The 27678-nt window shown below is 57.9% G+C and overlaps 1 protein-coding gene across 5 annotated transcripts in view; it reads left to right on the plus strand.

Annotated features, from left to right (window-relative positions):
- Positions 1–27678, plus strand: part of PSD2 (pleckstrin and Sec7 domain containing 2) — a 56373-nt gene that overhangs the window by 9343 nt on the left and 19352 nt on the right. For 3 of the 5 annotated variants that reach the window (XM_051843449.2, XM_051843447.2, XM_051843448.2), the window contains exons 2-7: positions 12653–13038; positions 13964–14422; positions 14813–15007; positions 17853–17933; positions 21610–21722; positions 22272–22332. In XM_051843449.2, coding sequence (XP_051699409.2) covers positions 12695–13038; positions 13964–14422; positions 14813–15007; positions 17853–17933; positions 21610–21722; positions 22272–22332 — 1253 coding nt within the window. In that variant the 5' untranslated portion in view covers positions 12653–12694. Of the gene's footprint in view, positions 1–9299; positions 10029–12652; positions 13039–13963; positions 14423–14812; positions 15008–17852; positions 17934–21609; positions 21723–22271; positions 22333–27678 lie in introns of those variants that run through there. The other 2 variants (XM_051843450.2, XM_051843451.2) reach the window with 2 other exon arrangements.

The following is a 27678-nucleotide window of genomic DNA, read 5'->3' on the forward strand; positions in this document are numbered from 1 at the left end:
TCATCCTGCCCGGGGTGATAGCTGCCTAATGGTCTCCTTCCGGCTGCTTTCTTGGGGCCCTTGTGCCCTAAGAGGGTCTGCTCACTGCTGAGTCTGCTTCCTCCGTGTGGCCTCTGTGACTCCAGCCTCCAGCCCGGGGCAGGCCTAAGGCCCAGGGGAAGGAATGGCCCCATGAGGCCAGCCTGAGCTCTGCTCTTTGCAGCGTCTCCCTGCACTCCTTCCTTCTGCTACCTGACTTTATCTTACCACACCTGGTAGTGGGATGAGTGGCCGCTCGTCTGCCCTCCACCTAGGGACCCAGGTCTGCCGGCTGGTGACATTTTGCACATTTGTTTGTTTCTCTCTCAGCCTTTGAACGTCAACACCTCACCTCCAAATTCCTGAGCATTAATTTCCCAGGACAAGGGCATTCTACTCAATGGCTATGCTATCATCACACCCCGAGATTTAGTGGTGATGCAGTTTCATCTCACACGTAGTCCACACTCACACTTCTCCCACTGTCCCAGTAATATCCTTTAGGGCTCTTTTAAAAAAATTTTTGGTTAGGGTGCATACATTGCATTTGATTTTATGTCCTTTTAATCTGGATTAACCCCTGCTTTTTAGAATTTTTATTTACAACACTGACAGCTTTGAGTCTTGTGGAGTGGGGAGTCCCACATCCTGGGTCTGTCTTGCTTGCTCATGGTAATTCGCGTTGAACATGGTGGGGCAGGAGCATCCCGTGGGTGACGTGTCCTCGGGGCATCACAGCAGGAGGCACATGTTAATGGAGTGTCCTGTAACAGGTGCTGTGAAACTAGGGCCTTGGCTGAGGGGTGCCTGAGTTTCCATCCTGTTTGCCCATCTGGCCAGCCATGCACGATGGGTCTGTATCCACGCAAAACCACGCACACCTCTACTTGAGAGCAGACACCTAGACTGGAGCTCCAGCAGCCTTCAGGGCCTTCAGGGAGCTCACAGCCTGGGGGTGGGGGAGGGGCTGAGCCACAACCCAGGCAGGTGGTGTTGCTGGGCGCGAGGGGAGGCCCAGGGCAAAGAGCAAGGGGTGGTGAGGGGAAAGGTTATGGGGGGCAAGAAAGAAAGTCGGCCCAGACCATAGCTGGCCTGGAACGTGGCCTGAGGAGCTGGTCTTTCCCCCCGAGGGTACTGGAGGCTCTACGCCTAGCACCAGATGCCCGGGCCTGGCTTCAGGGCTGCCATGTGTGGTGCCCAGAGGGAAGGGCCTGGCTGTGTGGCCCCGCCAGGTCCACGATGTGGCAGGTGGGGGCGGAAGGAAGGGGATGGAGAGGGAGAGATTTAGGACGCACAACAGGTGGACCCTGTGTCCAACCTGATGCATTTTTTGTTTGTTGCAGAGAGAAAGGGAGAGACACAGAAATCTTCCGTGTGCTGGTTCACTTCCCAAATGGCCACAACTGCTGGGTTTATTCAGGCCGAAACCAGAAACCAGGAGCTTCTTTCAGGTCTCCCACGTGGGTGCAGGGACCTAAGCACTTGGGCCATGTTCCTCTGCTTTCCCAGGTGGATTAGCAGGGAGCTGGATCAGAAATGGAGCAGCAGCCGGTGCTGTGGCGTATCGGTTAAAACCACCGCCTGCTGCAGTGCTGGCATTCCATATGGGCGCCGGTTCGAGTCCTGGCTGCTCCACTTCTGACTCAGGTCTCTGCTGTGGCCTGGAAAAGCAGTAGAAGATGGCTCAAGTCCTTGGGCCCCTGCACCCTCGTGGGAGACCTGCAAGAAGTTCTTGGCTCCTGGCTTTGGATTGGTGCAGCTCTGGCCATTGCGGTCAATTTGGGAGTGAACCAGTGGGTAGAAGAGCTCTCTCTCTGCCTCTGCCTCTCGGTAACTCTCTGCCTTTCAAATAAATAAATAAATAAATCTTAAAAAATAAAAAACAAAAAACAAGTGGAGCAGCCAGGTCTCGAACCAGTGCCCAAATGGGATGCTGCCAGTGCAAGTGGCGGCTTAACCTGCTGCACCACAATGCCAGCCCGGAGAATGCGTTTTGGGTGGGTATGGGTTGAGGGCCTTTTCAGGCCAGAGGAAGTGTGTATGGAGGTTCATATCGCCAGGGCTCAGCCTCACATCCTGAGATGAGGGAAGGCCACAGCTAACCGGAGGCAAGCAGTGGACAGTGGGCTCGAGCAGCTGCCCCTGTGCAAGTCAGCATGAGCAATCCCTTGCGAGCCCTGCTGGCTTACTCCTTGTCTTCTTCATACTTGCCTGGTAATAGCCCAGCCCCGGTTAAATCCCATGTCGGCCTGCTGCATGCCTACACCATGTAGCTGAATGGGCCTGCCGGAAAGTACTAAGTCCACCCCCTGTGAACTCCAGATGGACCCCGAGTGCTCCCCAGTGGCTGCCCGGAGTGCTTTGCCTCTCCTGTGCTAAGAGCCTGCTTCACACTTTGTTTTCCCCTCCAGCCCAGCCTCTTCCACCTTTGAGAAAGTAGGAGTAATTAGAACTTTCTCACCACCCCCGCCCTGCCCAGTGCTCCACGCATCCAGCTGCCACATCTGCACCCACTGCCCTGCCTTCCTCCTGTCGCTGTGGGAGAGGTGTCCCTGCTCCTGGCTAAGGCCCTCCTCCCTCTGCCCTAGATGCTATCCCCTTGTGCCTGCTTGAGGACGTTGCTCTGGTGTCCCTTCCATGCCCCTGGTTCCCCCTCGACTCGCTCCTGCCCTCAGTAGCCACCCCCCTGCCTCGCAAGGTTGTCGTCTGTCTTCTCCAGCGGCCGCCGCCACCCCGCGCCCTGCACTGCACTGCTGCCCGCACTTATCCTCTTCCCACTCTCCCCTGACCCCACTCCCCCTGGGCTTTCCCCGCTCCTGCCCAGTGGCTGGTTTATCCAGGTACCAGCACCCTGCATGTTGCTACACCCAGTGGCCACATCTCAGCCCTCACCTGTGGTTTTTGGAGGCTTTGGTCTCCCTCCCTGAGATGCTGTCCATGACTTGAAGGACACTCATCCTCCTGTTTTGCGCCCACCCTGTGGGTTGCTCCTTCTCTTGTTGGGTCCTATCTCCCCTCCCTCTCTTGTCATGGGAATGCCCAGGACTCAGCCGCTGTGCTGCACTCCCCCTCCGCGCTGGCCTCGTCCCCTCCTGTGCCTTTAAGTACCCGCCCCCATGTGGCTGACTGCGCCATGTTCAATCCCAAATCGCACCTCTATTCTGAGCTCCCACAGTCTCGTGGGCATCTCTGCTTTCCTGCCTGCTAGACAGTTCCACCAGCTCCCCATCATCCTCCCCACACCTGCTCCATGTATGTATCCCCAACTCGCCAGTGGTAATTGAATTCTTCTGGTCGCCGGGGGCCCAAATGTTGATGTCATTCTGAATTACCGCCTTTCTGTCCTACCCAACGTCCTGCTCATGTGGGCTGAGGCCTCACTGGGACCCAGGGTGAGTGAAGCAGCCACGGAGAGTGGCCCAGCATAGCCCTGCACACGTGCTGACCTCCTGCCCCGTGCTGCTGTATCTGTAAAAGTTTCTTCTAAAATGTATTTAAAATTATTTTTAGATAAAATTTTATTTAAAAGAGACAAAGAGACAGAGATCATCCTTCCACAGGTTCACTCCCCAAATGTCTACAACAGCTAGGCTTGGGCTAGGCCAAAGCTGGGAGCCCGGAACTCAGCCAGGGTCTCCCAGATGGGTGCCAGGGATCCAAGTAGTTGAGCCAGCACCTGCTGCCTCCCAGGGTGCGCGTCAGCAGGAAGCCGGATCGGAAGCGGAGGAGCAGTAGGACTGGTGTTGTGGCACAGGCGAGTCCTGGCCTCTCTGTGTCTGGTGGAGCTCCCTGCTAATCACTGGAAACGCAGCTGCACCCTGCCACCCCCGTGGGAGACCTGGATGGAGAGTTCCAGGCTCCTGGTTTCACTCCGGCCCAGGCCAAGCTATTGCTGCCATTTGGGGAGTGAACCAGCCAATGAAAGATATTTCTCCCTCTCTCTCTGTCACTCTGCCTTTCAAATAAATAAATCTTGAAAAAAATGAGCAATGGAGGAGCCAGGACTCAAACCATGCCCTGTGCCGAGGGGGGTGTCCCAAGAGGTGACTTACCTGCCGCACCAGATGCCGCCCCCACCACGTGCTCACTTTCTGCTGAGCTTTCAGCAAGGTAGCTGTATGTTTGGCGCACGCTGAACTGAAGGCCTAAAGCAGAGATGGGAAGGAGGGAGGGAGGTAGGAGGGCTAAGAGGTGCCCGGTAATCCAGAGCTTGGGGAGAGGGGTATGGAGGAAATCAAAGGCCAGAGAGAGGGAGTGGGGTGTGGGGTGTGGGGAGGTAGACAGAGAGCTTGAGGGTCTAGAGGATAGGCTGTGTGAAAAAGCGCAGAGAAGGGAGGCTGCAGCTCGCGCCCTCGGGTCTGCCCCCACCCAGGCACTGGAGCTGAGGCAGGGCTGGTTGGCTGCACTCACACTGCTCAGTTTGTTGTAGCTGTTGGAATTTGACTCCCAGCTTGCAGGCTCATGGGTCACACATGGGCCCCAGGGCAAGGTGAATCCCAGGTGCCATCCGAAGCCGCAGGGAGGCAAAGCAGGGGTCCATGTGGCTGTGGACTCCTCTGTCCAAGATGGCTAGTCCTCTGTGGCTGCCACCGTCAGGATTCACCTTGTAGGGGAGTCAGCCGGCCGAGAGTCACCAGCTACAAACATGATTTTGGATTTGACAGCAGATGTTGTGGATTTCATTAGTGTGAAGGGCTCTCCAAACCAGTATGCAGATGTATGCAAATACTAAGCAAATGAGGGTGCCATTTGGCTAGGAGATGGGGAGAGAAGCAAGCTGGGAGATGTCAAGGAATGGGCTTTTCGGAGCAGAGCCCAGGGATCCCTGAGGGTCCCAGCAGGCTGTGGGGCACATGCAGATAAGATGCAAATATGCAGTAGCCCTGGGGACCTTTGCCTGCTCGACCTTGGGAAAGGTGAGGCCTTCCGGGTCGCCACAGCTCATGGCAGAGGCTGGGCTTGTCAGTGGCTCTCAACTGGCACTACCTTAAGGAGATGGCATCTTTGAGGGCAGCCCAGGTTCCTGACCTTGCCCCACACCTGGTGTGGCTCTTGTGCCTTGAGACACAAAGGTAGGAGTGAGCCTGGCCTGGGTGGGCATATCAGTGGGAGCAGAACTGTGGCCCTCCAGGAGTCTCCCTCCTGCCTTCAGCCCCAGCCTCAGAACTTCTGTGACTGCTGCAAGGACTGACACCTCCAAGCACCTGCCAAATGGCCTGCGCTGCATGCTGCTCTCTGGGACATCCCGCACGCCAGCTGGGGGCAGCCTGCTGGTTCCCCTGCAGGGCCCAGGAGGTCTGGGATGGAGCTGGCGCTCCCTTCCTTAAGTGCCACCTATATACACCATCTCCTTTCGTCCTCCCAGCAGCCCTGCAAGGCAGGTGCTGTTGGTATCCCTGTCATACCGAGGAGAACTCTGAGGCTCAGAGAAGTGGGCACATTTCCTGAGGATATGCAACGCCTGGGTAGCAGAGCTGGCACTGTAGCAGGTCATTGTGACCATGCAGTTAGGGTCATGACCTGCTGAACGGGCCATCTCAGTCTGAGGCACTTGGTGCTGCACAAGGTGGTCCTAGCTGGGGAGATGGTTTAGAGCCACCTTGGGGTGTAGAGGCAGGGAAGTTCCCGAGGCTCCTGGGTGGACCCTCCCCCACTCCATGCCTCCATATTATTCTTGACACTCCTTGCTCTGGGCAGTTGAGATGTTGCAAGGGGCATGTCCAGGCTGACCTGGGGCTAGGGAGGAGTGTGGAGCTCTGACCTCCAGGCCCAGCAGACACTTTGGGGTACACGATGAGCTGTGTGATCCAGGCCCTGGCCCAGGGGCTCCCTGGCAGCTCCTTCCTGCCTGTGTTGTCAGTGGCCTGGCAGATTGCTTTGAGCCCCAGAGCACGCAGGCCTGGGCCAGCCTGAGCCCCTGGGGCTGTGGAGCCCAGCTGGTCAGTATCCATTCTGAGCACTCCCACAGGTGGGCCGTTTAAGTGTCTGAGTGCTCACTTGTGTGTGTGTGTGTGTGTGTGTGAGAGAGAGAGAGAGAGAGAGAGAGAGAGAGAGAGAGAGATCTCAGCCCCTGTGCTACCATCTGGGGGAACTACGGAGCTGGTTGGTATGGTAGGAACTCAGGGGAAGCAGTGGGTTTCTGGGCAGAGAATAGGTGATATAGTGACAGGTTTCTGTCTTCTTTTGCCGCATAGGCCTTGTGGAACTCTCTGTAAGCGTTCAAGGGAGAAGCTCTTTAGCCACTGTCCAGGTGGGGGCTGGTGCTCAGGGCCTACGGATGGGCATCTGGGCTGTGAGTCTCCCTGTGTATGTCCAGAACAGGTGCACCTGTGAGGCCTTCTGTCTAGGGTGGGATCCCCTGCTCCATCAGATGCTCAGGGAGGTCTGGAACTTGTACACAGTCAGGGGTCTCTGCCGTGTGCGGGGAAACGAGCCTGGGGAGGGGCTCATTTCTCCAGACTCTCCTAGCCCATTGCGGGCAGTGCCTGAGTGTCTCAGCCCCGCTTCCTGGGACAGCTGTGGTCTCGGCCTTGCCCTCACACTGACCTGCTGAAGCAGTCTTCCCTGACCGCAGCCCTGTGTACACACTCGCCTCCCACAGGCCTGGATTGTGCCTGTCCCAGGTGGTGTGCAGCACTGTGAGCCCTCAGCCTGGCTCTCCTGTCCTCTCACACCCAGCCAGGCCCTGCTGCCCCTGTAGTGTGGGTGCCCGGCCCCCTCGCTCCCCACCCAAGCGTGGAGCTCTGGGTGGTCCCCTCCACGTCCCTTGCTTCTCTCCAAGCAGGAGGATTTCTACCCTGGATGCCCAGTGCTGTAGCTCCAGCTGTCCTTGCCTCTGGACTGGTACGCCCTGCATTCCCATCTCACCTCCCAGAGGGACTGGCTCTGAGCAGCTTCCCAGGTCCGTGTGTGTGTCCATGCATGCCTGCAGCTGCCTGCAGTGTGTACTGTGTGGGCTCACGTGTGTGCCCACGGGTACCTGCAGTGTGTACTGTGTGTGTTCATGTGTGTACCCACAGGTGCCTGCAGTGTGGTCTGTGTGTGTGTGTTCACGTGTGTGCTCATAGGTGCCTGCAGTGTGTACTGTGTGTGTGCGCTCACGTGCGTGCTCACAGGTGTCTGCAGTGTGTACTGTGTGTGTTCACGTGTGTGCTCACAGGTGCCTGCAGTGTGTGCTGTGTGTGTGAGCTCACGTGTGTGCTCACAGGTGCCTGCAGTGTGTGCTGTGTGTGTGTGCTCACAGGTGCCTGCAGTGTGTACTGTGTGAGCTCACGTGTGTGCTCACAGGTGCCTGCAGTGTGTGGTTGCTTGCAGACACACACCAGGAGCTTTCGGCCACATACATCCCCCGTGTCCACCTAGTGAGCTGACCCTGGAGTCCTCCCTGCTGGGCCCTCCCTCCAGCCCTGTCCTCCACCTTTGCACTATCCCTGGTCTGGGTCCCAGCGTGGAAGGAACTGTGAGTGTCCAGACCATAGCCTGGAGCTCCAAGCAGGTTCTCCCTCTCGCTTCTCTCCATCTTTGCAACCCTGAGTGTGTCCCCGACCTCTCTCAGCCTCTGCCAGAAATGGGAGTGCTGAGAACCTTCAGGTCATTCATTCAGCAGTGTTTGGCAAAATGCCCACTTGGCCCCCAGCACTGCGCTAGGCTTTGGGGAGAGAGCTGTGAACCTGAGAGTTTGCACCTTCACTGAACCTACCTCCTGGTCAGGCAGAGCGACAGGAAATAAGTACCAGGTATAGAAAGGAGAGCCCACTCTGTTTTGTTCTGTGACGCTCCAGCGAAGTGTGACAGAGTGTCTGGTGGTCAGGGTCAGCCCTGGGGTTGAGCCCTGGATGGCAGAAGAGGCCATGATTTAAAGATCCAGGAAGGAGCATGATATTGGTGGTACCAAGGCCCAGAGGTGGGAACGAGTGCAGGCAGTAGAAAGGCCAGAGCGGCTGATGGTGGGAGGATGATGGGCAGAGGGCAGCAGAATTAGCTCAGGAAGGACCAGTGTGGCCCGTGCTGGGGGAGTGGATTCTGGCCGCAGTGAAATGGCAATCATTATGGCCGGCCCCGTGGCTCAACAGGCTAATCCTCCGCCTTGCGGCGCCGGCACACCGGGTTCTAGTCCTGGTTGGGGCGCCGGATTCTGTCCCGGGTGCTCCTCTTTCTGTCCAGCTCTCTGCTATGGCCCGGGAGTGCAGTGGAGGATGGCCCAAGTCCTTGGGCCCTGCACCCCATGGGAGACCAGGAGAAGCACCTGGCTCCTGCCTTCGGATCGACGCAGTGTGCTGGCTGCAGCACCCTGGCCACAGCGGCCATTGGAGGGTGAACCAACGGCAAAAGGAAGACCTTTCTCTCTGTCTCTCTCTCTCACTGTCCACTCTGCCGGTCCAAAAAAAAAAAAAAAAAAGGCAATCATTAGAGGGTTGTGAGGGAGGGATGCGATGTAATTGATGTTTGCACAGTCCACACTGGCTGCCGCCTGAAAGGGGGAAGGAGGACTGGGTTGTCGGAGGAGCAGCAGAGATTCATAAAGTGCTTGGCTCAGCACTCAGTCCTGGCCCAGCCGGGGTTTCACTCTCATCATGGTCCCCATCTCAGCTGCCCAAGGTCATCTCAAGAACCCTGCTGGGGCCGGCACCGTGGCTCACTAGGCTAATCCTCTGCCTGTAGCGCTGGCACCCTGGGTTCTAGTCCTGGTTGGGGCACTGGATTCTGTCCCTGTTGCTCCTCTTCCAGGCCAGCTCTCTGCTGTGGCCCGGGAGAGCAGTGGAGGATGGCCCAAGTGCTTGGGCCCTGCACCCACATGGGAGACCAGGAGAAGCACCTGGCTCCTGGCTTTGGATCGGTGCGGTGCGTCGGCCGCACATAGTGGCCATTTGGGAGGTGAACCAACGGAAGGAAGACCTTTCTCTCTGTCTCTCTCTATCTCACTGTCTAACTCTGCCTGTCAAAAAAGAAAAAAGAAAAAGAAAAAGAAAAAAAGACCCCTGCTGGAGTGAGACCGGCATTAGGCTGAGAGAGGCTGCGGAGGTACCCTGGCCCCTGTTACCCTGTCATCTGAGGCATCTCCTTGACGTGGGTGCCCAGTGGCCCAGCTGCACGCCATCCCCTGCCCTCACCAGTGGGCTTGGAGGTGGGCAGGGTCACTGCTGCGCCGATCTGAAGCCAGGAGCCAGGTGCTTCCTCCTGGTCTCCCATGCGGGTGCAGGGCCCAAGGACTTGGGCCATCCTCCACTGCACTCCCGGGCCACAGCAGAGAGCTGGACCGGAAGAGGAGCAACCAGGACTAGAACCCGGTGCCCATATGGGATGGTGGCACTGCAGGCGGAGGATTAACCAAGTAAGCCATGGCGCCAGCCCCTGACTGGCTCTCCTGATGGAGGATTTGGGCCCTTGATCTTATAGCAAGGTCCGGCGAGGTCCTGGGAAACGGGGGGATTATCCTGTACCTCTAGCCCCTCTACAAGCAGAAGGAGGCCACTTTTAGGTTCTAGCAGCAGCTACCCACTGCCTAACCTCATGGAAGCTTCCCTGGGCTCTGTGCCTCAGTCTCCCCATTTGCTGAAAGTGGTGCTGGAGGATGGAGCAGAGCTGCCTTTTAGCCTTGACCTCTGTGGTGTCTGCTCCTCCTTGGATCTCATCTCCGTCTACATTTGTGACTTTATGTTCTCTCTGTGGCCCTGGGGAAGGACAGAGGTAAGGCTCCCCCTGTGCAGATGGGTTCCCCAAGGCCAGAGGTGGCCCTGGTGAGACCCAGGGCACAGAATGATTCTGAGAGGGGTGGTGGGGCCTTCCCTCTATGTACCCCTCTCTTGGGATCAGAAAGAGGGGGTCCTGGCTCAGCTATTTTTGGGCTAAACTGGCCCTCCTCCCAGGCAGGGACTCTGGGCCCCCCGCCCAGAGTGGAGATGAATGCGGCCCCTTGTCTGCGCACCCCCTGAGACCGAGGACACGGCCCAGTGCCCAGTGTTGGCAGAACGTCCATTTTGCTCCGAGCTGAGGGGAACATAGCAGAGCAGGTAGGGCTGGAGCGCGTCTGAGGCAGCTGCTGGAAGTTGGGGGTTGGTGTAGGGGTCTCTCAAGAGGTCTCTGATTCATCCCCAGCCCTGGATTTGGGACTAGTGCAGACTGAACATCAAATGCAGCCACTTACACTTTCAAGCCTCAGGGTTTCCCTGGGGGGCCCACACAGCCCTGATCAGAGTGGGGGCACCGGCCCAGCCAGACTCAGCCTCTCTGTGTGGGTGCGGGGGCTGGGGGCATCCTAGGGGCGTCGGCAGCCCTCAAGCCCGTGCTGTTTCAGGCTCTAGGATAGCAAGCAGGCCAGGGACTTTGACTCAGGCTGGGGCCTGAAGGCCCTAATTGCTCTCCCCTCTCCTTTCCCAGCGGCCCCTCCTCCCCAAAGGAGTCTCTGGGGAGGAGGTGACCTCCTGTCTTTCCTCTGAGAAGGAACAGATTGAAATAGCAGCGGCAGCAGGGATTTAGGGCGGACCAGAAAAGATCCCTCACTCAGTGCTGAGCCCCTAGGGGTCCCCGGTGTCCTAGCAGGGCCTAGATATTCTGGAACCTGGCTCTTCATATTGTTTGAATCTGTGGTTTTTTAAAATTTTTTTAAAGTCTTGGTTTCCTGCAGGAGCCCATACTCCAGTAGGTGACCAGAGAGACTGGGCTGGGGCTCAGATGGCCTGTCCTGCCCCCTGCTTTTCTACTCCCTATGTGAAAGCCCAGGGTTAGATGAAGTCTAACTGGTGGATCGGTGGTGGCTGAGACCTCATCAAAGCCCTGGAAGTCCCTGGAGGAGCAGGCCTGCTGCCTCCCAGGTTCATCTTCCCTAGGTGGGAAGTTCCTCCTAGAGTCTAACTTGGTGTTTCCCACACTTACCTCATTAGAATAACAGTTTACAAAATCCCTTCCCTGTAAACTCAGGTTCAGGAGGCTTGCGGTAGGGCTCAGTAGTCTGTATTTAACAAGCCCCTCCAGTAAGACTTATGGGCAAGCCGTTATGGGTGCTCTCTGACTTGCAATGCAGTCACATCCCAGTGAACCTAGCACAAGTGTGAAAATATTGTCCAGTTGAGAACGCATCGCATGTCCTAACCTTGAACTGCCCTCCTAGCTGCACAGCACACTAGAGGGGGTTGGTCACTGCCTGGGAGCTGTGGCTGCTGCTGCCTGGCCTCACGGGGAGGGATCGGACTGCAGAGCCCTCGCCTGTGATGGATCACAGTTAAAAATTCAAAGTATGGATTCTACTGAATGTGCATCGTGCTGGCACCATGGGAAAGCTGAAAAGCTGTCAGGTGGAAGCATCCGAAGTCAGGGAGCATCCGTACGGGAAGTCTAAGTGACTTGCAGCTTGTTCTGAGGCTGCCCAGAAGGCCGAGCCGTGCCTCTCCCCCTCCAGCCTCTCCCAAACCCCAAACCCCTGTGTGGAGCGGAGTGGGGCTGCTGTGGGGGTAGCCAGGGCCCAAGAGGGGAGGAAGGAGGTGGACCCACCAGGACTGGGAGAAATGCTTCAGGGGCCTGCTTTTCTGCAGCTCTGTAGGTGTCTTGAGGGCCTGTGCTGTGTCCCCTCTGGCAGAGGTCACCAGGTGGCTGGGGGCAGAAAGCGGAGGAGGAGAGAGCCAGAGCCCAGCCCAGAACACGTGGCTTCTGCCTCGATGCTGGGATTTCTCTGGAGCATGGGGTGGCGAGGGTGGGCACAGCGGTGTCCTCACTTTTCAGAAGGGAAGAGATCCAGAGCACAGCAGAGGAACAAGGGGCTGGCCTGTACCCACGTGAGGCCCCAAGGCGAGCTGGGCGGAGCAGGGCCTGACTCCTCTTGCAGTGCTGTCCGTACAGGGGCCCTCGCTGCCTGTTTTGCGGCTGGGTGAGCTCTGGTGTGGAGGGAAACCCCAGGCCTCCTCCCTCCTTCTCCACTCGGGCAGTCTTTGCTCTCTGAGAGGCTCCCCGGTGGCCCAGCACCCGCCCAGCACCCTGGACAGCGCCTCACGCCAGGCCTCTCGGTGGCCTGTGGCTGTTTCCAGGTTTCACTTTGGCTTTGCTAGGGTGGTCCCGCTCTGGCAAAGCTGTTGATTTCTGTTGATTTTCTCGCCTGCTTTCTTAACTCCCCCTCAAAAGCAGCCCCCAGCACAGTTCCCTCCATGACCCAGTCAGGTGTGCTCGGCTCCTGCTCCTGTAACCAGGGAGATACGCAGTGGGGCAGGGGCTGTGTTGTTGGCTGCTGTCAACCTGGGCTCCCGTCCCTCGCCTTCACCATGGATTGAAGTGGGGCTTGCAGGGGCCACTGGGCCTGTCCGCAGGTCCTCCCCACCCAGGTCTTCCTCAGAGGGCTTTGGAGAATTTGGACACAGCAGAAACACAGCGGGTAACAGAGCAGACAGGGATCGGGCCCAAGGCAGGCATGGTGGCAGATTCAACATGAACTGGGGTCCTCACGTCCCTGTTCTGAGTGTCAGTGCAGCTCCTGTCTACGCAGAGGCTGGCCCGAGCAGGGAAGTGCGGGAGCCGTGAGCGGAGCTCAGACTCTAGAGAGGGGTTCTGAGGACAGTGTCCCACCATTCTCCCGGTGCAGCTTCTGCTGGGCTGCAGCTCCCAGCCCCTGCCCTGCATTCCACATGACTGTGTGTCTCTCTGTCACCAGGTCTAGTGGAGCAGCCAGCACAGACTGGAAGCAGTGGCTGCCATGGACGAGGACAGTCTCCCTCCCTCCCTGCCCGAGGAAGGCAATGCTGCTGGGGACTCCAGCCTGGAGCCTGAAGAAGCACCTGGGGTCCAGCCTGACGAGGACCTGAGCTGCAGCCTTGGCAGTCCAGGGCACAAGGAAAGAGGATGCCTAGGGCACACAGAGGAGCCTGCAGAGGACCAGGACGGGGCCCCCCACGGCCTCAGCCTTGACCTCTCCCTCACCAATGGCTTAGCTCCGGGACAAGACTCAAACATTCTGGAAGGTGGCACAGAGCCCAGGCCCTGGAGGGCTGGTGGGCTGGCGGGAGGGCACGATGCTGACACGGAGGACCCTCAGCTGGGGTGAGTGGGTGTCTTGGGGTGGGGCTCCTTGCATGGCAATTGCTCTGTGGCCTGGGCCTAGTCTTCTCACCTCTCTGGTGCTCATTTTTCTCATGCATTGGATGGAAGCTCCTGTCTTGATTTTGCGCAGCTTCCGGGTGTTTGGGGAAGATTGAGCCACAAGAGGGAACTAAAAGCTGGTGGGCTTGTGCCCATTGCTTGGCCACAAACAGTGTGTGCCCGAGAGCACTGCAGTCCCTCTCCCCGGGCTGGGCACTAGTATTGCAGTGTTCTCAAAAGGCCCTGGGGGGAGACAGGCACCACGCATGGCTCTGGCAGTGCCAGGCCCACGGGGCTCTGTCTTGTTTGGATGCCTCTGGTGCCTGGCGCAGGCTGGCAGAGGAGTCTTTGCTGGGCAGACTTGTGCCTCGTGAAGGTTTGTCTGGGTGGAGGCTGGAGAACATAGAGGAAGCAGGGAATGAATGGGCTATCACAGGCCACCAGGATGCCCCGAGGAGGGAGAATCACGAGACAGGGCGGCTCCATGTGGGCTCACCCCCTCTGGTTGTCGTGGCTGTGATGTTTAGGGCAAGACCTGAGACCTGGGGAGCAGTTGGCCCAGTGAAGAAGCCCCCAGGCTGTGAGGACAGGGGTGTCGGGAGCCAGTGTGACCTGAGCTGGGAGGCAGGCTGGACCGAGGGAATAGGTCTCACTGTCATTCTTCAGGGAACTACTTGATGCCTCCCCAGGGGGCTGTGTTCTCAGCCCCCAGCCCAGCGCCTGCTGTCTGGTGCCCTGGAAGTACTGCTGATGGAGTCAGTAGGCAGGGCATAGTCAATGCCGCCTCTCTGCCCCCAGTGGGCTCCTAGACACAGACTTGCCTGGTGGCCAGCACCTGAATGGGAACACCTGCGTAGGATGGTGACTGGGTCCTTGCTTCCTACAGGCTGGGTGACCCTGGGGAGCCAGATGTACGGGACGGTTTCAGCGCCACGTTTGAGAAGATTCTGGAATCAGAGCTGCTGCGGGGCACCCAGTACAGCAGCCTCGACTCCCTGGATGCGCTGAGCCTCACGGACGAGAGTGACAGCTGTGTCAGCTTTGAGGCCCCTCTCACACCCCTGATCCAGCAACGGGCCCGTGACAGCCCTGAGCCGGGGGCCGGGCTGGGCATTGGGGACATGGGGCCCGAGGGGGACATGGGGGCAGCTGGTGGTGAGGGAGAGCTGGGCAGCCCCCTGCGGCGCTCCATCTCCTGCAGCCGCTCAGAGAATGTCCTGAGCCGCCTGTCTGTCACGGCCGTGCCCAATGGATTCCATGAAGATGGGCCCCCGGGCCCAGGTGGGGAGGAGGAGGAAGAGGAGGAGGAAGAGGAGGACACAGACAAGTTGCTGAACTCAGCCAGGTGAGACAGGGACTGGGCTGGGGGGTGAGGGGGACCATGGAGCAGAGCGAGGAAGGGAGACAGGGAGGCAGCCAAACGAGTTAGCGACCCAGTGGCCAAAGGCACCATGGCCTCTCCAAGGTCACCTTGTCATCCTCTGCACCGAGACTTCCCAGCCTGTGGCCTCAGCATCCATGCTGCTCCTCCAGGCCTTCTCCGCTCGGATGGGGTCTGGGAACTGTGCTGGGGGCACACGGTGTCACTTGAGGAGCCCTGGAGCTGTAACTGGAGCCCCTCCTGCCTTGGGGGCTGTTTTTCCTGCTCCGGCCCCAGTGGGTTTTCAGAGGCCCAGGGTGACCTACCCATCTCACACAGGCCCGGGGTCTCCCGAATGCTCCCTTCTGTCCACAGCGACCCCAGCCTAAAGGACGGCCTGTCGGATTCGGACTCAGAGCTGAGCAGCTCGGAGGGGCTAGAGCCTGGCGGCGCAGACCCTCTGGCCAACGGGTGCCAGGGCATGAGCGAGGCTGCTCGCCGGCTGGCCCGCCGCCTCTTCCACCTGGAGGGCTTCCAGCGCTGTGACGTGGCCCGGCAGCTGGGCAAGAAGTGAGTGTGGCTCCCGGGCCCCCCACCCAGGCAAACCTGTGCCTTCCCCAGGCTGAGGGGGTGGGGGAGATGCCTTCCAGGGGTGCCTGGTGCTCGGGGGGCTCCCAACAGTCTCCCAAGGCTGCCTCCTCCCTTAGTGTCCTCATTCCTGGCCTCGCCCTAAATCTGTTTCCTTTCTGGGCTGCTTGGGCGGGGCTGTCGCTCTCAGGGAGAGTGGTGGAGGGGAGCAGAACAGGGTGGGGGTGAATAGTGATAGGGTCGCTGTGGGTGGCAGTGAGGACAGCAGCCAGTGACCCACGTTGACAGGGCAGGGAGAGAGGAGAGCCTGGACCCAGGAGGATTGGCTGGGTGGGCTTTGCCAGGGGGCCCAGCCTTCACCACGCCCCGCTGTGCCCTGGGACCGGCTGAAGAGGCCCAGGTCCCCCAGACGCAGCCTCTGGCCTTCAGAGTTGCTGCAAAGGGAGCTGAGCAGGGTGGGAGTCCTGAGGGGCTGGAGATAGGCAGGGATGGTGAGAGACCCTCAAGTCGACCAGCTCATCTGAGCCGGTCTGCTAACATCGTGCCCACTGCCCTCGGCCCTCGGCCCTGCCGTCCACGGTGCCTCCCAATACCCACAAGAAGTCTCTTGAGTTGCCAGAAGCAGGCCTGGCCTGCTCGCAAGGTGCGGGGGGCTGTGAGAGGGCTGCCCGTTGCTTGGCCCCAAACAGTGGCGAGAGGGGCTGACGTGGGGCTGTAGCCCTCAGGGAGGCCCGGAGCCAGTTCAATTCCTGGTCCTCTTCTCCCTCCAGTCACCTCCACCTTCTGCAGCCTGCATGTCGCTCCCACAGCAGCCCCCATCCAGAAAGCACAACTCAGACGCCCCCACCTCTCCTTCTTTTGTGGGCTCCCTCAGGGTCTGCCCTTCCCATGCTTGCAGCCCCGCCTCCTGCAGGAGTGACCAACAGTGCTCAAGACTTTCCTACCTGAAAAACAAAAGCCCTGCCTCCAGCCTTCCCACAGGCTTTCTCGTGGCCTCTGACCCTTTTCTCCCAGCCAGCGCCACCCCCACTCTGCAGAAACCTCTTGCCAAGGTCATGCTGGCCTGTGCCCACTCCCAGCCTCACCTCACCCTCGTCATCAGGGTCGGCACCACCCTCTTTTCCTTTTTATCAATTAAGCTTTGTATCATGAAAATTTCAAGGTTGCATAAAAGCAGAGAAAATAACATATTAATCCTCCATGTACCCATTACTCAGTTTCAAAGTTGCCAATAATTTTCCCCATAGCTTTTTTTTGTTCCTTTGATGGAATATTTAAAAATGTGTTTTTGAACACTCTTTAACTTGACCCATAAATGCATTAGTATATATTTTTAACTGATAAGGGTTTTTTTTTTAAAAAGGTTTTTATTTATGTATTTGAAAGTCAGAGTTACAGAAGGAGAGGGAGAGACAGAGAGATCTTCCATCCGCTGTTCACTCCTCAGATGACCTAAATGTCTGGGGCTGGACCAGGCTGAAGCCAGGAGCCAGGGGCTTCTTATGAGTTTTCCACATGGGTGGCAGGGCCCAAGCACCTGTGCCATTCTCTGCTGCTTTCCCCAGGCCATTAGCAGGGGGCTGGATTGGAAGTGCAGCAGCTGGGACTCGAACCGGCACCCAAATGGGATGCTGGCCTGGTAGGAGGTAGTTTTACCCACTACGCCACAATACAAACCCCAGGATTTTTAAAAAAGATTTATGTATTTATTTGGAATTCAGAGTTACAGAGCGAGGAAGAGATGGGGGGGTGGGGGAGAAGAAGAGAGAGGGAGGGAGGGAGGGAGGGAGGGAGGGAGAGAGAGAGAGAGAGAGAGAGATCTTCAACCTGCTGGTTTACCCCTCAGATGGCTGAAATGGCCAGGGCTGGGCTAAGGCTGGAGCCAGGAGCCAGGAGCTTCATCTGGGCCTTGCACGTGGGTACAGGAGTGCAACGCTTGGGCCATCTCTCTGCTGCTTTCCTCAGGCCATCAGCAGGGAGCTGGATCAGAAGTAGAGCAGCCGGGACACGAGCCAGTGCTCCAGTGGCATGCCGGCATCACAGGCATTGGCTTTTTCTGCTGTGCTGACCTCTGATAAGGATTTTTAAATATAACCTAAATTCCATTATTATTTCTGAAAAAAGTACAAAAGTCCTGTATTGTTCCCAACAACCAGTATGTTTTTCATATTCTCTGATATTCTCAGAAATGTTGCTTTGTTCAAATCAGGGTCCAAACAAGGTCTCCATATTCTTTTTAAATTTTAATTTATTTGAAAGTCAAAAGTTAGAGAAGGAGGAGAGAGAGAGAGGGAGGGAGGGAGAGAGGGAGAGAGGGAGAGAGAGAGAGAGAGAGAAAGAGAGAATATCTTCCCCCTGCTGGTTCACTTCCTAAATGACCACAACGGCCAGGGCTGGGCCAGGCCGAAGCCAGGAGCTTCATCCAGGCCTCCCCATGGGTGCAGGGGCCCAAGCGCTTGGTCCATCTGCTTCGTCTCCTGCTACCCTGAATCCCTGCTGTCCAGCTTTGGGCCACGTGGCCCTGCTGGCAGGTCTTGGCCATGTTTCCTCTGCCGGGGAGCATCCTGGCTCCACTGCCTTCACCCGGCTGTCAGTTCCCTGTGTGGGCTGGGACGCCGCCTCCTCTAAGAAGCCTTCTTGGTCCCCAGCCTGTGGTGGAATTGTCCGATCCTGACTGGCCAGTACGGGGGAGGCAGCTTGGGGGTTGTGTGATCAGGGTGAGTGGGCCGGGTTCCCTGGGGCCCACTCCCCCCAACACTCCCTGTTGCTCTGTCATCCTGGGCTGGACCCTGCTTCTAATGGACACCCCACTCTGCTCTCCTGGCAGCAACGATTTCAGCAGGCTGGTGGCTGGGGAATACCTCAGTTTCTTCGACTTCTCGGGCCTGACTCTGGACCGAGCGCTCAGGTCAGTGGGGTTGGGGTGGCATTGGCAACCGTCTGGTTTCTCATGCCTGCTGTATCATAAACTTTGCTGTGCTGCCCTGGGCCAGTGTCTTGGCCCCTCTGATGAGCCTGTTGGGTAGGGGCTGTAAAGGTGGAAATGTAGTCGGGACCCTTTAGAGGGAAGAAGGGCAGCAAAGGACCGGTGTAGACTGAGTGCCTCCCGCCTGCCTGACGCCAGGCATCTGTGTGCGCCTCTCTCTCTACATCCTCCCCGTGCCCCTGCGAGGTAGGTGCTGTCACTCCTGTGTTTTCAATGCAGCAACCGTGGGCTGGAGAGGTAGAGAGACTTCCTCCAGTCACCGAGGCAGGAGATGGTCAAGTGGGATTTGATCTCAGGGCTTCCTGGTGTTTGGGCCCAAGGAGGAACCCCTCCCAGGGCCCCCCCAGGGGGAGCTGTGACTGTGAAGGTCCCCGGGAACAGGAGGGGGTGGGGTTGGTGGACACAACCCAGAGTCCAGCAGGCTCTGCTGGTGGGTGGGGGGAAGCGGACAAGCAGCAGGTGCTGGTCGGGGGTGGGCGCTGCATCAGTCAGACTTTGTGACCGTCCCTCGTGCTCTTCCTCTGTAGGACGAGGGATTCCCAGTGTTTCACCTCTGCCTCGTTGGGGTTTGCTGTTGGCCCTGCTTTCAGTTCACTTACCTTTTCCTGTTTCAAATCAGCTGTAAAGCCGTTTGCTGCATTTTTAGTTCCTTTGCCTTTTTAAAAAGATTTTATGTATTTGAAAGGCAGAGTTACAGAGGAATAGAGGGTGTGACAGAGAGAGAGAGAGAGAGACAGAGAGAGAGACAGAGAGACAGAGACAGAGAGAGAGACAGAGAGAGAGACAGAGAGACAGAGAGAGAGACACAGAGAGAGACAGAGAGAGAGAGAGAGAGAGAGAGACATATTTTCCATCTGCTGGTCCACTTCCCAAATGGTGGTGATGGCTGAGGATGGGCTGAAGTGAAGCCAGGAGCCAGGAGCTTCCTCCAGGTCCCCTGGATGGGTGCAGGGGCCCAAGCATTTGGGCCATCCTCCACTGCCCTTCCAGACCATTAGCAGGGAGCTGGACTGGAAACAGAGCAGCTGGGACATGAACCAGCACCCATGTGGGATGTTGGCATTGCAGGCAGTGGCCTTACCTGCTCTGCCACAATGCTGGCCCCATGTTTTTAGCTTTTGTTATCATATATTTTAGTTCTAGAATTTCATTTTACTAATTTTTTAAAAAGATTTTATTTATTTATTTGAGAGGTAGAGTTACAGAGAGAGAGGGAGAGACAGAGAGAAAGATCTTCCATCTGCTGGTTCACTCCCTAAATGGCTGCAATGGCCTGAGCAGGGCTGATCTGAAGCCAGGAGCCAGGAGCTTATTCTGGGTCTCCCACGCAGGTTCAGGGGCCCAAGCACTTGGGCATCTTCTACTGCTTTCCCAGGCCATAGCAGAGAGCTGGCTAGGTGGTGGAGCAGCCTGGATAGGAACCGGCATGCATATGGGGTGCCGGCGCTGCAGGTGGAGGCTTAGCCTGTTATACCACAGTACTGGCCCCCATTTTATTAATTTTTAAGATTCTCATTCTCTGTAAATTCCTTGTCATTTCATTTATTTTTCCCATTTCCCCTTCTCTTTTCTTGAATGTATTTGTGGAAATGTCCTTGTCTGCTAACTCCAATATTTGCATCTTCTAAATTATCTGCTTCTATTGTCTCTGTTTTTAAACAGTTAATAATTATTTGTTTATTTGAAAGGCAAAGGTAGATGATAGATAGATAGATCATAGGTAGATGACAGAAATTTCCATCCATTGGTTCACTCCCCAATTTCCTACAGTCTGTGGGGCTGGGCCAGACCAAAGCCAAGAGCCCCAAACTGAATCCAGGTCTCCCATGTGGTGAAAGGGACCGGAGTATTTGAGGCATCCGCTGCTGCTTCTCAGGGTGTCCACTAGCAGGAAGTGGAAGCAGAAGCAGATCTTGGACTTGAGCCCAGATCTTCCCAAGCGCAAGGACCCCCAGCCTCCCTCCCCCCACCCCCCCCCAGGGGTCAAAGGTGAACCGAGTCCAGTGTTAGCCGAGCGTCTTGCTGCCGCCCCAGCTTGGTCAGCCCGGTGTTAGCGAGCGCGGCTGTGATGCCCGAGCGTGGCCTTCGCACAGTGGGATACACTCCCCTTCTGTGTGGGCTCTCGGTAACGCTAGATGAGTGGTCTGCCGCAGGGCCTGGAGGTCCTCTGTGCTAGGGAGTTGGTCCTTTGGGTCTGTCTCCCAGTTCCCCAGGGTTCCTGGGGTGGGGGTCCCACTGCAGTGGAGGCCTGGGTCGGGCCCTCTTCAGGGCAGATCCTCCAGTATGGATGCAGGTGACTTAACAGCTGTGCCAAGTACCTGCTCCCTGTGTCTCTTGTTTTTCTATCATATGTCCTGGCTCTTTGCATGCTTAGTAATATTTGTTTGTTTGAGAGGTAGAGTTATAGACAGGGAGAGACAGAAAGGTCTTCCATCTGCTGGTTCACTCTCCAACAGCCACAGCTGGGCCAATCTGAAACCAGGATCCAGGAGTTTCTTCTGGGTCACCCACACAGGTGAAGGGGCCCAAGGACTTGGGCCATCTTCTCCTGTTTTCCCAGGCCATAGCAGAGAGCTGGATTGGAAGTGGAACAGCTGAGACTTGAACCAGTGCCCATATGGGATGCCGGCACTGCAGGCGGCGGCTTTACTCAACTTTACGCCACATGCCAACCCTACTTAGTAATTTTTAAAAAAAAAAATTGTATTTACTTTATTTGAGAGAGAGAAAGAGATTATTTGCTGGTTCACTCCCCAAGTTCCCATAACAGCTGGGGTGAAGCCAGGAGCCTGGAACTCAATCCGGGTCTCCCTTGTGGGTGACAGCAACTCAAGTACTTGAGCTATACTTTTTTTTTTTTTAAGATTTATTTATTTTATTTGAAAGGCAGAGTTACAGAGAGGCAGAGAGGCAGAGAGGCAGAGAGGCAGAGAGAGAGAGAGAGAGAGATCTTTCATCCATTGGTTCACTCCCCAAATGGTCGCAACAGCCGGAGCTGAGCTGATCTGAAGCCAGGGGCTAGGAGCTTCTACCATTTCTCCCATGTGGGTGCAGGGGCCCAAGGACTTGGGCCATCTTCTACTGCTTTTCCAGGCCACAGCAGAGAGCTGGATCAGAAGTGGAGGAGCCAGGACTTGAACTGGGGCTCATATGGGATGCCGGCACTTCAGGCCAGGGCTTTAACTCACTGCCCCACAGTGCCGGCCCCGAGCTGCCATCTTTTGACCCTTCAGAGCATTAGCAGGAAGCTGGAAGCAGAAGCAGAGCTGGACTCAAACCTGAGCACTGTGGTGTGGGGTGCAGGTGTCCCAGGTGGCACCTTAACTGCTGTGTCAGCGCGGCCCATGCTCACCTGTCTCTGCTCACTTCCAGAGTGGCCCTGGGCCTGGGGCGGAGGCGGGAGGGGAGGGCCGAGACTCCAACACTGTCAGGGCCCTGCTCTCAGCCCTCAGAGGCCCTCCTGTAGGCTGGGGTCTCCCTGGGCCTGGAGAGGCTGTCCTGACCCAGATGCCCCTGGCCCCTGGGGCATGTGTGTGTCTACCTTGGGTGAGACTTAGGAGCTCTGGGATGCCCTCGGCAGCCGTGGTTTCCTTTCCAGGACCTTCCTGAAGGCCTTCCCTCTAATGGGAGAGACCCAGGAGCGTGAGCGGGTGCTCACACACTTCTCCCGCCGGTACTGCCAGTGCAACCCTGACGACAGCACCTCGGAAGGTACGGCCCCGTCCCTCTGCCTCCCCCTCGCCTGTGTCCCCGTGCCCCAGCCAGGTCCAGCTGATCTTCCTCCCTGGCACACAGCGGGCTCTCGGTAACGCTAGATGAGTGGTCTGCCGCAGGGCCTGGACGTCCTCTGTGCTAGGGAGTTGGTCCTTTGGGTCTATCTCCCAGTTCCCCAGGGTTCCCGGGGTGGGGGTCCCACTGCAGTGGAGGCCTGGGTCGGGCCCTCTTCAGGGCAGGACTTGTCCTTTGGGTGAACCCACGTCCCAGGCCCTGGGAGCGTCAGCCCATGATTGACCCATGTGGAGTCAGGGCCCGGGTGTGGTCATTCCTGCTTCTGAGGCTCAAGGCGGATGTGCCCACAGGAGGCATGATGTTGGGCTAGAGTGGCCGGGGTGGGCATGGGCAGGGCCCCGGGCTCTGAGCTGGGCGTGGCCTTTTCCTGTCTCCAGGGCCTCCAGGCTGGCCCTTCTGGGAGACAGGTGGAGGGCTCGGGTGGCAGTGAGTCGGGTGCTCACACTGAGGGCGTCACGGTCTCTGGTTTAGACGGGATCCACACGCTCACCTGCGCGCTGATGCTGCTCAACACAGACCTGCACGGCCACGTGAGTTGGGGCGGAGCGGGGGTGTGCCTGCTCTCTGGCCCTCCCTGGGGTGCCCAGGGGCCAGCCCTTTACCCAGCCCCTGCCGGAGTCCTCTCGCTCGGTGACTGTGTTCCTCCCAGCAGACCTGGAGTTGGGCAGGTTGGCTTCTAGAATTGGCCTCGTCCTAGTTGTACCCACCTGAGATCTGCGTGGGTCTCAGCCCCGGCACAGGGCAGTGAGAACAGTCGAGGCCCATGGGAGTTTAGGAGGTGCTGAGCAGGGTGTGCGCCCCGAGTCCTGACTCTGCCAGCTTTCCTCTTCCCAACCCTCCTCCACAAGCCCAAATGCAGCCCGATGGGCGTCTGTGCCCCGAGCAGCCCCTGCCAGGCAAAATGCTAGGTGACCCCAAGAAGCATTCTCATCACCCTCACTAGGCCAACAAGCATAGGGTGCCCTGGTTGTGAGGCGGGCTCTGGTCCTGGCTCTGGCTGGCTCACTGCTTCTCCAGGCTCAACAACCCCTTCTTCTTTCCTCTGTCTGCTCCGGGACCCCCTCTGGGCTCTCCTGCCCCCTCAGGTGGTAAGTGTAGCGAGCGGCCTGCATGTCCCGTGTGCCTGGACCCCATCTCCATGTCACCCTTCTGCGCCCCCCACGGCCCTGCCCGATCATGCCCCATCATCCCTCACCAAGGGGCGGTCAGAGCCCCTGCTGGACTGGGGGCGTTTTGGTGACTCAGGGGGCACCAGGCCAGCATGCCTGGTTTCAGAGTGAATCAGCAAAGCTTAGGCGACAGGGGCTGGAAGGAAGAGGCAGCTCAGCCCCGACCTCAGATCCCACTCTTGCCTGCATGTGGGCGCCGTGGGACCCTGGACAAGTCACTGGGGCTGTCAGAGTCCGGCTTCTGCGTCTCTCACGATGTGGTGGGGAGGGCTGAGAGGTAATTACACAGGGTCTGGCGCCTAGTGAGGAGCTCATTAGGAATCATGTTATGGCGTGAGAGCAACATTTGTTTTTGTGATTAATGGTGCAGTTTACATGCTGGTGAGCCCGAACACCTTGATGTGGGCCCTTGGAGGTCCAGAGCATGCAGGCTGTGGGCTGATTGCAGCCTGAGCATGGGGAGGGGGAGGAGCAGCCTTGACCACGCTGGGCGCACACAGGGCCCATGGCCCGGGACAGCTGGGACCTTAGTTACTCCCATCAGGGAGAGGAGACTTTGCCCAAGCTGCCTGGGCCGGGACCTGAGTGTGGAATAGGAGAGGCGTTGGATGTCTTCCTTGCAGGTGTCACTGAGGGAGCAGGGGTTGCCAGGCTGCCTGACCAGATGTATCAACCACACCCGTCCCTCCACCAGCCTGAGGGCAGCTTCAGGCCCAGTCCCTGTTGGGCTGAGCCCTGAGTGCTCCTCCCCCAGGTTAAGAACATCCCAGGAGGGCAGCGGCCACTACTTGGTGAGACCCCTGGTAGAGAGGGCACAGCATGGGCCTCAGCTGGTCCCGTGCAGATTTGTGCCACAGCTAGGGGAGACACCTGCACCTCACAGAGCAGAGGTGGGAGGGGTCTGACCTGCAGCCAACAGACAGGAGGCTGTCTCCCAGGAGACGGTGCTGCTCAAGGATCCGGAGTGAGGGTCTCCCAGTATCTCCCTGTGGCTGGCTGTGTGGCTGAGAAAAGTTACTGACCTCCCCAAGCCTGTTTCCCCATCGTCAAGCCTGAAGCTTAACAGACACAGCACGTGCAGAGCGCTCTGTCCAAGGCCTGGTGGTGGTGATCGCTGTGTGTCCTCGGAGGACCTGGTGCTCCAAGCTGTTCCCTTGTGCCTGGTGGAACATGGGGATCTCGGGACCGGGGTCTCTCGTCGGAGAGGGAGGCAGAAAGGGGCCATCACACGCACTCATCTGGGCACAGCATGGCAGAGGACTCGGGGGGGTTCCTGAAGGAAGGGCGCCTGGACTCGGGGTGTGGGGGCTCAGATTTCCTGTGTGCTGAACAAGACAGGAAGGGAGCCCTTGCTGCCTTTGGAGGAGGTGGACAGCACACGAGGGAACAAGTGTGTGCAGTAGTGGGGGGCCGTGAAGGGGGTAACCTGGAAGGTGTGACTGAGGGCAGGACTAGGGGCTGGGGAGGGCCTGCAAGGTTGGAGCAGAGACCTGAGGATGAGCAGGGACCAACCACAGGAAGACTGGGGATGAAACAGTCCGGCACAGGGGCCAGTCAGGCTGGTGCCCACCTCTTGGCTGATGCACACGTTTGTGTCTGCACGCCTGCTTCTGGTGCTTTTGGGTCCATAGCTGGGGTGGACTTGCCAGGCCTCATGTCTGTGGGCATTCTGTGACGACTTTCCTGAGGAACCACCACCCTCCTTCCATAGTGGTGGTCAGTTTGCATCTGGGTGGCACTTGCACTGACAGGTGGTGCGTGTGGAGAGACGGGACGGCCTGAGGGTGAGTCTGACAGGGTGTGCTGATGTGGTTGGTCAGTGGGAGAAGGGTAGGATGGCTTTGGCACTGGTTGGCTGTGGCTGCTGTTTCCTGCAATGGAGAGCGAACTGCTGTGTGTGTGGAGAGGTGGGAGTCGTGTTTGAGTTGCCTGTTGGACTTCAGTGTGGGGATACCACGGTGGCAGTGGGATCTATGAGTCCAGGAGGCAGTGGACGTGTGTGGCTGCAGAGAGAGATGGGGTGGGGTGAATTTAAAGCTGTGGGACAGGCCACGTGTCCTGAGGAGAGATCCAAGCTGGTGGCCAAGTCCCAGGGAGTGAAGTTTTCTAGGGGTCAAGTGGGGAACCAGGAGAGACTACTTGGCAGCCGGGGGGCCAGGTGTGCAAAGGCTCAGATGCCAAGGGAAGAAAGCGTTGCAGGAAGGGAGTGGCCAGCTGTGCAGAAGGCTATCGTGCAGTCAAGTGAGGTGATGACAGAAAAGTGACCGTTGAGGTTGCAATGGCCAAGGTCACTGGGGACCGACACAGGAGCACCTTGGGTGGAATGTAGAGAAGCAACACCAGGTGGGGAGGCAGAGGCTATGGACAGTTCTTTCTTCCTTTCTTTCTTTTTTTTTTTTTTTTTTTTTTTGACAGGCAGAGTGGACAGTGAGAGAGAGAGACAGAGAAAAAGGTCTTCCTTTGCCGTTGGTTCACCCTCCAATGGCCGCCGCGGCCAGCGCGCTGCGGCCGGCGCACCGCGCTGATCCGATGGCAGGAGCCAGGAGCCAGGTGCTTTTCCTGGTCTCCCATGGGGTGCAGGGCCCAAGCACTTGGGCCATCCTCCACTGCACTCCTGGGCCACAGCAGAGAGCTGGCCTGGAAGAGGGGCAACCGGGACAGAATCCGGCGCCCCGACCGGGACTAGAACCCGGTGTGCCGGTGCCGCTAGGCGGAGGATTAGCCTAGTGAGCCGCGGCGCCGGCATATGGACAGTTCTTTCGAGATACTTGGTTTGGAGTGGAGACCTGAAATGAGTCAGGGGCTGGAGGGGTCCAGGGGCGGCTGCTGTAGACACTCCCAGGAATGTGTGTGCCACAAGGGTCGCCCCAGCAGACAAGGAAAAGCCGGTGATGCACGAGAGAGAGGGGGAAATGGAAGTCGCTCTTGAGGCGAGAAGCAGAGCTGAGGTTCCTGAAGTCTCAGGTGAGGGGGAGCAAGTTGGCCTCCCTGGGAAGGAGAGGCAGAGGGCATGTGCTGCAGAGGGCTGGGAGCCCTGGTGGGAGCAAGGTGCGGGGCCCGGCGTCTGATGGCTCCCACCTCCCCAACCAAACATGACGTGAGGCCAGGAGCTGAGGATGGGAAGGGCCCTGAGCAGTCGGTGTGGCTTCGGAGGGAACAGACAACTTCAAACCACTTGCTCTTCGGGTGGCTGGTCCTTGTTGACTGCAAAGCGTAGAGGCAGGCCGACTCCAGGCGAACTGGACTCAGCCCCTGCACAACGCAAGAGAAGCCTGGGTCTTTGTCACTCTGCCTGGTGCCATTTCATTCCAAGCCAGGGTTCCCTCCGGGTGGCCCGACAGGGCCCGTTAACAGCGGGCTTCAGAACTTTGCTTCCCTCCCTGCAGGAGCCACAGGGTTGGTACCTGCTCTGCCCTGTCAGAAGCCATCAGCCTTCTATCACAGAGCCCTAAGACACCCTTGACCCCAAATGGATCATGTGCCTCTCTTTCTGAACTCATCTCTGGCCCAGGGAATATCGTGCAACAGTTGGGAAAAGTCTAGGCTGCCTGAATCAATCTCTGGCAAGAGGAACAAGGGGACCCAGGCCTTGGCCGGGGCCAGACGGGGGGGTGGTGGGTCTTTCTTCCCCACCCGAACTGTGCAGATGACGTGGCAGGGAGGCTTGTTGCATAGAGGTCTGCTAAGAGAAAGAACAGGGTGCAGCAGTCATGTGGGAAAGTGCACTGTTGGAATGAATTGTTGGAAGGTCTTGGGCTTCGTTTGATTGTGCTCTTGGATATAAAATGGGGCCAGTTAGCACAACTGTGTATTCTTCTCTGAGCTTATAAAGTTGGGCTTGGTTCCAGGCACAATGCAGGATCCTAGCTGGGGTTTCTTTTTCCAGGGACATATGGCAAAGCAGGAAGGGGCAAGAAACACATTTCCGGTGTTTGTAGAGAAGTGGTTCACAATGGGGGGCCTGGAATCTAAAGGAATTAAAACAAAGGTGAGGTCATTCGGGTCTCAACAGATGGTCAGAGGGTTGTTGTCACTAGGGCTCTTGAGAGCAGGTAAGCTGGAAGCAGGGGAGATGGCGCCGGGCTGAATGGCTGGTTGGGGGTGTGGAGGTGGTGCAGGCCCTGGAGACGCAGGTCAGTGAGTGGTCCTGGACGAGCTGGGAGGGAGGGTGTCGGAGAATGGGGCTTCTCAGTCTCCAGACAGAAGACGGCAGCTTGGGTTAGAGCTGGGGACGGGGACAGGGGTGTAGGGATGTGCTGTGGACGTGTGGTCTGCCCCACTGGCTGGGGGACTGCGTGTTGGGGCGGGGGAGAGAGATCCATCAAGGGCCAGGCAGCGGAGGTGGGAGTGGTGGGAAAAGCTGTTCCAGGCAAGTCCAAGTTGAAACAAGAATGTGCTGCTTTGTTGGGAGCAGCTTCTCCCACCGGGGGCTGTGCAGAGAGCGCTCACAAGCGTGGGTGGTGGTGGCTGGGGCTGGCTGACGGCGGCCTGGAGGGGCTGTCACAGGGCTTGCCTGTTATCCCGAAGCTGGGGGGCTCTGCCCATTTCGGAGTGTGGCAGAGCCTCACACGAGAACCTAAGGGAGCACCAGGTTTGCAAACAGTGACAAGGGCTTCCCTGCCCAGGGGACTGCTGGCAGCCCTGCTGCTCCCTCTGAGGGATGACATCTGCTCTCTTTCTGCTTGGCCCACTTCATCCTGCATCTGGGG

This window comes from Oryctolagus cuniculus, chromosome 6 (assembly GCF_964237555.1).
Source record: "Oryctolagus cuniculus chromosome 6, mOryCun1.1, whole genome shotgun sequence".
NCBI classification, from domain to species: domain Eukaryota; kingdom Metazoa; phylum Chordata; class Mammalia; order Lagomorpha; family Leporidae; genus Oryctolagus; species Oryctolagus cuniculus.